Raw genomic sequence first — 8,886 nt, 5'->3', positions numbered from 1 at the left:
CCGCATAAGCCACTTAGATCTTTGTTTAGAAGCAAATAATTGAAAGGCTGAAGGTCAGAGGGGAGAGGCTCCAAAACAGCTACCACCCTGGGTGTCAGACAGTGAAGGGAAGTGGCCACGCCAGGGCTCTCAGACCTGTGGGCTGTGATGTGACCCGCTCCTCCTCTCCCAGCCTGGCCCTGACAGAAAGGAGGGCCACATGGCACCACAGGACAGAGAGGGAGCGCAGCCGGCAATGCTGTCCCTGACAGCTGAAACATGGGAGCTACGTGGACAGGGAGGACAGCAGAAAAGGATCCTGGGCCCCGCAGAGGGTGCAGCGTCTAACCGGAGGAGGTGCTGCCAGGCCCCACTGCACAAGTTCTGCCTCCTGCAGACCTGAAACCAGCCGCACCAGGTGGGCTGCAAAGGCTGCCCCTACAACACGGCCATCTCTACTGCTCTGTCAGAAAAGGGGCCCCAAAGAGAGGCTAAAGCGCTCTGTATTGCAGCAGCCCCAGACCCAAGTGCCAGGTAATAAACTATATTCAGGGACCCGCAAGGCCTAGCCACACCAACAGGGCCAAAAGCGAGCACTGGCACGGGAGTGCAGAGCCTCAGGACCCAGAGTGGCTTCCAGAAGTACCCTCCCTGGAAACTCAGGACCTGTCCTCCTGGAGCAGGGCTGCAGGGCTGCAGGGCAGTGGTGCAAGAGCCGCCTGCCAAACGGTCATAAAACCCAGCCAACAGTTACAGTAATACCAAGTCGTGCTGAAGCCCACCGACACACAGATCCATCCGGCCTCATACCCTGAGAGTGATCTCCGAGCATGGGTGAGGTGCCACGATCGATTCCCAGCACCACCACGAACAGAAACAGCAAAAATTCCTCCACGAAACTAAAGCCTTGTTATTTGCTGCACTCATTTTAAAAAAGAACTTTTTTAAACTTCCTTCCAAGCATCCTCAATGCTGCTAGCATATCCTTATTAAGTAAAAGTAAGCCATTCCATCAAAACTAAAGTCTCTTCCTAAAGTGACTGCTCTCCCTGGAAGACAAGATAACTAAGAACACAGCAACAGTAGCTTTGGGGAGGCTTTGGAAATCAACATGGTTCTATTTGTTTGAGCATGCTGAATGTTGACATTTCTAAGACCAAACAAACCATTTGTGAACATGGCCAGTAATTATTTGAATTCTTCTCCCAGAACCATGAAAAGCATTTCCCACTCTTAAGACAGAGAGGGGGAAAAAAGCTTCTAGCCATGATGCTAACGACAACCAGCCGGCAGGAGCCGGTTTAAGACTGAGACAGTCACTTGTGTAGAAACACAGCACAAATGCTCCAGCACTGCAGCCCGAAAGAGACAATCCCCGTCAAACAGCGGGAGAAGTGTGAAATTTGCAAATGAGCCCCTGGTTAAACAAAAACACCAAGCTGTTCCCTGAGAGCTCGGGGTGCCACCTGTTCAGGCTGGTGCAGCCCTGATTACCAGTGGAAGAAACAATGCCAGCGCGATGACAGCCCCCTCCCAGGCCACCGTGTCCCCACCCTCAAGCCTATATTTAGTCTGCTCTCTGTGGAAAATGTCCCGACCTTGTTCACAAACAACCTACGGGGCTGGCTAGTCAAAGGAGCCATCAACAGCCTCTTCTGCTGGGACGGCACTGGCTCGCCTTTCTCCCCACCCCAGACAATACCCAGATGCCCCCTGCCAGCCCTGGTCACTTCTGAGCAGACGGCACTGGAGGATGAAGAGACTGGACCCAGGCACGTGTCCTCTGAGTGCGCACGCAGGTCCCTGAGTGGAACATGAACCCGCAGCCAGCAGCCACCGGCCCCGGGAGCAGGTTCCCCTGGGCACACACAGAGCCGTGCCCTAGGATCGCAGACTGAAAATAACAGATGCTGCAAAGCCAGAGATTAACATCTGTAGAGTGCATTTTGTTTCTCGGAGGAAGGTACTTAACAAAAGGAAGGAATTATGTAGCTAAGTACCAGATCAGAACCCCAAACCTGGATTTTAAAAATAATTAAGCCTCATCCGGCTTTGCCAGACTCAATCACTCAAGCTAAGGAGAGGGTTCTAGGGTACCGGGAAAGGGGCTCACAGGGGTCACGGGCTTGGCTGAGGCCAGAGAAACTGGAGACAAACCAAACCTGCAGTTCAAACAAGCGAGAGACGCAAAGTATAAACACCCGCAGGGTACACAGGGAAAGGGGGGACGCAAAATAAGGGAGCTGAGTCTCAACAAAAGCAGAGGTATGGTCTGGACCGCATCAGGGGAGGAAAGAACAGAGTCCCCGCGGCTGGTGCAGCGGTCCTCTCTCCTCAGTCACTTCCTTCGGACTCTTCCAGGCTCTGTAAGCTGCCCACAGCACAAGCTCCTGGCTCAGGGAGGCACTCTTTTGCCCCGGAGAAGGCTGCAACAGAATGCACCACCCGCCATATCACTGCAGTAAGTAGTGAAGCGGCCCATCTGACAGCACGGACTGCACTACACACCAGTGCTCCCCAGAAGACAAGCCGGCAGACCCCGGGAACCACAGCCTGAGACTGGGCAGGAAGGGGGCATCAGGAGCTCCCGTCCTTGGGCAAGAAAAGGCCAGCTAACCGCTTCCTGGACAGCCACGGGGTGCCGGGCCGGCACACACACGGGCTTGCAAGCATGGTGACGTGGGGTCAAAGTCCCTGTGACACAGCTGTCAGCCCTGGGTGGGTCCGCTTAGTGTTCATGTCTGAGATCCAGCTCTCCGCACGGAGCTAAGTGCTAAAAACTATGGCTGACATACACAGCGAACAAGTGATTCTTAAGAAGGCACCGCCGTGAATTTCCCCCAGAATCCTCCCCAGCTCTGAGCACACTCATCCCATCACCGAGCTGGCCACTTTCAAGAAGCTCCCCAGAAATAGCGCTGGAAGACCTCTTCAATGAGTGTCTCTAATTGGGCTGTTCTAGTTGCCTGGACTGACTCAAAATGTTGACTTTTCATGACCATTTTGACCTTGGGGAAGAGCCAAAAGCTGCCTGGTGCCAGATCCAGCGAGGCAGGCAGTGGACAAGCACACGAACGCTCTTCACAAGCTCCCTCTCTGCCACAGGCCCTTGCAGGCTGCATTCAGTGCATTTCTGACATGGATGCTCATGAAGGAAGACTTCCAGAACTGCGGCAGGAAACAGCAAGCACAATGGGATAAGTATATTTGAAGCACGGGGGACTGTCCTGAGCGGGATTAAAAGTCATATGTCTTCCACAGTAATCAACCTTTTTTGTTTGTTTTTTTGAGACAAGTTCTCACTATGCAGTTCAGGCTGGCCTTGAACTCGCAACAATCCTGCCTCTGCCTCCCAAGGGCTGGGAGTATAGGCTGGGATTACAGGCATGCACCACCACCCTTAGCTTTCTAATCAATTTTTTAAATTTAAATATTCACCATATACATTGGTCATACCTCCTGTATGACGGAAACAACTGTCATTTGTCCCCTCACAGACAGAGGCATTTCACCTGGAATTCACTTGCACCTGAAAATAAAAGAAACGTCAGCCTTTTTCTACATCACTGGCTTGAGAGAGCTGCCAAGATTTATAAGCAGGATTCTTTCTCCCACTACTTACACTACAGAAAGTCACACATTTCCACCCCAAATACTGCATGATTTATCAGTCCCATCCAAGGTAATCCACCAAATCCAGAAGGTGCCAAGTCCTGATTCCTGTGCTCCAGTGACAAGTTTCAAAATGCCTCACTTCTGCAGGAGGATAAACACTGTACCATCAGTGAGGTGCAAAAGAACCCCCTCTTCAGAGGGCTTTCTAGTCCATGGGCAAGTAAGTGGGCCAATGAGCACTTCCTGGCTAGATGCTTAGAGCCACTGAGTCACAAACAAACAAGACCTGACCTACGTCCCCAGAAAGCTCCCAGCCCGAAGGCTGGGCGGCTAAGGAGGTAAACACAGGGCTGGAGCCCTGATGGGCTGAGGCCAGCCGAGGGTGATGTTCGAGAGGGTCCTGCCTCGCAGGACAAGTGGCCTTTCACCAAGTGGGGGCATATGCCAGAACTTCAAGTACAAAAACAGATTATCAAAAGACACCAGAGTGTGCAGGGCCTCAGGTCCTGTAAGGCAGTAGTCTTCCACCTAGAAGCAACTACCACCCTACAACCCAACAGAGTGTTATTTTCTGTAATACCCGACCTTCGATTATTTTATGGTACTAAACCATGGCACAAAGATGAAGTCTGTTTCCCTAAACGTACATAGCTGCAACATCCAGAGTAAAGAAATTTCTACATGGAAGCAAACCCTTATGGAAGTCTTGCTGCAGTAAGCAGTGTTCTGGGGAGCACAGCGCTCCTGGCTACGTGGGGCGTGTGCAGCCCTTCTTAGCATGGGCAAGGGCACACACACTGGGGCAGCAGGAAAGACAGCAGGGGCTCCGCTTCCCTCTCAGGAGATGTCAGGGAGCCCATGCCAAGGCTGGGTGCACACAGCTCCACCTTCCCTGGGCATGGGCCCCACTCCCTCTACGCTGCAGAGCTGACACCTGTTTCGGGATCACCCTGCAGTTCAGTCAGCACTCAGGACCCTGATGGACACGCGCTCAGCAATGTACTGTACCACGGGATGAGTGGACCCCACCTCATCTTCCCAGGTCCCCTCAAATGGCAGGGTCAGATGTTATTAACGAGCTCCCAAACCTGCTTCTAGAAATGCTCTCAAACAAGTGAAAAGCTGCTTTTCACCAGGCAAGTGGACAGCGTGGGTGTGTGCAGGTCAGCCCCTAGGGAGGACGGAAGCAGAGTGTCATCTGGGGTCCCAACCATGGATGATGCCCAGATTTCCCAGCGGCACCTGGGAATCCTGGCTGCCCAGGGTGAAGGAGCCGGCTGGCCTATGGCTCGCATCATGGCTCTGCTGCCAGCAAGCTGAACTACAACTATGAAGGCTCTACCCTTGAAAGAACAACAAGCTTTACTTAACAAGAAAGGCAGGCTGACTCATCTGCCTCAACCCTGTCCACACCAGACAGACTCTGCGGGAGAACCGGAGAGGAAACCTGGGCAAGCTGCTGCAACTGGCGGCCGGCCGGTCCCGGGTTCCTTAGAGCTCGGCAGCAGGGCTGCTCGCCTGTGGCTGCACTACAGGCAGCATTTCCCAGTGTGCCTGCGGGATGCCTGAGATGGGATGAGCCAAATGTAAAAGCAACCAGCAGCAGGTCCTCAATACCCAGGTCCCTTCTCTTGCTGGAAGAGCCCGAGAATGCCATGCCTGAGATGCAGACTGCACTGCGCCCCGTATGTACCATGAGTGGGTGTGCGCCCTCGCCAGCCTCGCCCTCACCTTCCACAACCTCCCCCACACAGTGCCACACTCCCCAGAGACCTCCTCAGGCTGCCGCCGGTGCAGGGCATTTCAGTTGGGCCCTGTGGCACCTGCTTTGGCCAACACAAACTACAGCTCCTAGTGAGGTGCTTCCCGGCTCCTGAATCTAAGCTGCTCCAATCCAAAACACACAGAATGCTCCTAAGAGTTATGCGCTTTTGACCCCTGGCCCGCTGGAGTAAAGTGAACACTTCTTCTGGGGGTAGGCAGGCTACTCTCCAGACTGAGTGCAGAACTCACATGAGTTCCATCCCTGCACCCAAGATTACTGACCTATTTTTGTGTGGGAATCTTGGGGAGCGCTTTCAACTAAAAGATATTAAATTCGCTCATTAAGAGATTCTCCAACCCTGACCCACTTCAACTGCCTTTGAAACGAGCATTCGCCAAAACACCCTGACAAGGCTGCACCTCCGTCCAGCACAGACCTCTCCAAAGGTGCTAAAAAACAGGAACTTTTAAAGAAATCACAGCTCTGCCAGATGCTGACGCACTATTATTGATGAGAGAGACCGTATATTGGGAAATTCTTCATAACCTTAAAAACAGCTCACACTGTGGAAATCAAACAGCTCTGTGAAACAGGACCCTGAGAGAGAGAGAGAGAGAGAGAGAGAGAGAGACAGAGAGACAGAGAGACAGAGAGACAGACAGACAGAGAGACAGACAGGGAGCACAGATGGAGAAAAGTCTGATACTCTCTAAAATGAACAGGTTTCTGTTTTGTGGGATAAGTGCTTTTTAAATTATTTGCTATGAAGAGCACAAGCCTTCCTGATTGGAAATTGTGACATTTTAAAGTTTAGGAAGATTTTCATGTACATCTCTAGTCATGGAGACCAGTTCGGTTTCACAGGTGATCAGGTAAAAGCTCACTTAGGGTTCTGCTAGGCATGGACACCTCACCAACCCCCGGACTCTTTCAGGAAATAGATAGCTGTACAAGTTTCCACAAAGCTCTCTTCTCAGCCAAAAATGTTGTCCTGGCATAACTGAGCCATCCTGCCAGCTCTCACAGCATCAATGAAGCAGACATCGGCCTCCATCCGTCATGGCTTAACATCGGCATGAACAGGGACAACATTTCATTATAGCTACTGAACTTCAATATAATAAGGGAAGGGGAGGTCCTGAAAGATTGCTGCTTGGGAAGCCAAGACCAGGACCCCAAATTATCCTACGTCCAGGCCAGGCTTGGAGCAAGTTCCACCAAATGTTCAGGAAGGCACTGTCCCCCACAAACCACCACACCTTGCTCTCTAAAGATAACAAAGTTGGCCTACGCTGCTCCACTGGGCTGCCCCTGCCACACAAGGAGCTTATGAAGGCCCCGGGACCTATAGTGAAATTCTACACAAATAAACTTCAGTGCACTGTTGATAACTGCCAAGAACAGAATCCTATCTGAGCGCTTCTCAGGGCTCTCTAAGTTAGCTACTGCTGGGACAATACAGACATGCCTGTTTTTAAGAAAAAGTAACAGCATCTTCAAAGCCCCACACAGGAACCATCCACTGACCCTGAACCTTATTAAAAATAACAAGGACTCCAGCCAAGGAGGAGTGGTTAAGTCTCATTCTGAAAAGGTAGGGATCAAGTGATTAAAAATCAACTGAGAACCACACAAATGCAGAAGGAAGGAAGAAAATGAATAAACGCAGCCACGTCCTCCTGCTAGAAAGTCAGACTGCTCCATGGGAAGTGCTCCAGAGCCCCAAGTGCAGGAAAGGGAACCAGAAAAGAGGCACAGTGAGTCACTCTCCACCACAGCGCTCCCCTCACGGCTGCAGCAAGTGCTCCCGACCAGGTGTGCTGCATACCTGGCACCAGCTTTCCAAGTATTTCATCAGACTTCATGGATGCAGCCAAAGAGCTGGCAGACTAAGCAGGACGCCTTCCACCACTGCCAACATCAACCCAGGCCCCCGGCTGCAACACTGCGTGGTGAGCAGATGACAGATGCAGGTCCCAAGGTCTCCTGCCCAACCTCCTGATGACACAAGAGGCATCCTAAGTGGCCCAAGGGCAGCCAGTGCACTGGGGCGGGAGGGGGTGTCTCAGAGACAGGCTTCCGCAGGCTGCAGCGCTGCTGTGATCCTCCCTGTCAGCCAGCCTGGCCAGGACGCGTGCAAGTCCACAAGGCTGCCAAATGCCAAGGGTCTCAGCAAAACATCCACCTTCTGCACCTAACTGGCAAGTTTCAAATCAAGAGGTGTAGGGATTGGGAGCAGAGACTGCAGTGTCAAAACAAAGCCCTCCTGTGGGGAAGGCCCTCTCTCCCTGTTGGGAGTTCCGGATGCCCACACCTGCTAACAGACACTCTCCCGGCATCCTTCACCCACCCCAGCGTTCCTCAGCAGAGGTCTTCCCAGCCTCTGGCAGGGCTCTATTACAGGCCAGCCACTCTGCAGGCCTTGACTGTCACTGCTCAAAAGCAACGCCTCCACTTTACCCATGTGCCTGCCACCTGCTCCCCCAGGTCAGTCCTTGGAGGACCCAATCAACAAGAAAAACAATCCTGAAGAAATGGGAGCCCCTGGTCGTCCAGCAAGAACACAAGTCCAGGAAGGGCAGCCAACGCTACCTTGGCCCTCCTGCAGGGATGCAGCCCTGCTGGCAAGCAGGAGAGGAGTGCTCTGCCTGACTGGCCCCAACAGTGGTCCTATGGCATCCTCCATTTGGGTAGCTCGCGAGCACCAGGTCTGTCAAAGTGAGGCCGTTCTGCTGGGGACGCTCTGCTCTGCTAAGACTCTTTTAGCTGAACCTGGGACTCTGGGTACACAACCTGTGAGCAGCACAAGAGACGGCACACCTGGCAAGATGCTGCCTGTGGCCTGGGCTGGCTCTCTGCATGTCCTGAGCCCAGGGAAGCAGCTACCCTGTGCCCAGATATATTCGGGGGCAGAACCACAGCGCCTTAGCACGCTGGCCAGAGCAGCACTCCAGCAGCAGCGCCTCTCAAAACACATCTTCAGTGTCCAGCAAGATGCTTGGCCCTGGCCTGGTAACCTGTCAAGGGTCATATGGCGCCATCCCCAACCAGCTGCCCTCAGGCGTCGGCCGGCCGGGACACTCCGGCGACTTTCTCCGGGGAGAGACTCTATTGTCCATTACCTAACTGATGCTGACGTCCCATCTTCCCCGGCAGGCTTGCGGCGCACCCGGCCTGGCAGGGCAGGAAGCCCGCAGTGCTCCCTCATTCGGCGGGGCAGCAGCGTGCCTCGGCCCGGCGCGCGTGTACACACACATGCACACGCGCGCTACAGCCCCGCCGCGCTGGGGTCGCCGGATCCCTAGCGCTCTCTACTAGCCCCGGGGCGGCCCGGCCCTCACCTTCTATGGCGATGACGTGCTCCCGGATCTGGTTCTGCAGTACCGGCTCCTCCACGCGCTCCAGCAGCTCATAGATGGAGTAGATGTTGGGGTGGACCGATTCGAAACGCTGGATTTCGGCCCGGATGGCAGCCGAGTTGGCCAGCTGCTGCTGGTAGTTCATGGTGCAGGCGCCGCGCCCGGAGC

General features: G+C 53.6%; 1 protein-coding gene across 7 annotated transcripts in view; it reads right to left on the bottom strand.

Annotated features, from left to right (window-relative positions):
* Positions 1–8,880, bottom strand: part of Agap1 (ArfGAP with GTPase domain, ankyrin repeat and PH domain 1) — a 473,220-nt gene extending 464,340 nt beyond the window's left edge. For all 7 annotated transcript variants that reach the window (XM_023722112.1, XM_004637336.2, XM_023722113.1 and 4 more), the window contains exon 1: positions 8,701–8,880. In XM_023722112.1, coding sequence (XP_023577880.1) covers positions 8,701–8,863 — 163 coding nt within the window. In that variant the 5' untranslated portion in view covers positions 8,864–8,880. The remainder of the gene's footprint in view (positions 1–8,700) is intronic.
* Positions 8,881–8,886: the final 6 nt, after the last annotated feature.

This window comes from Octodon degus, unplaced genomic scaffold, assembly GCF_000260255.1.
Source record: "Octodon degus isolate 3935 unplaced genomic scaffold, OctDeg1.0 scaffold00089, whole genome shotgun sequence".
NCBI classification, from domain to species: Eukaryota; Metazoa; Chordata; class Mammalia; order Rodentia; family Octodontidae; genus Octodon; species Octodon degus.
This window is presented reverse-complemented; position numbering and strand designations above follow the sequence as displayed.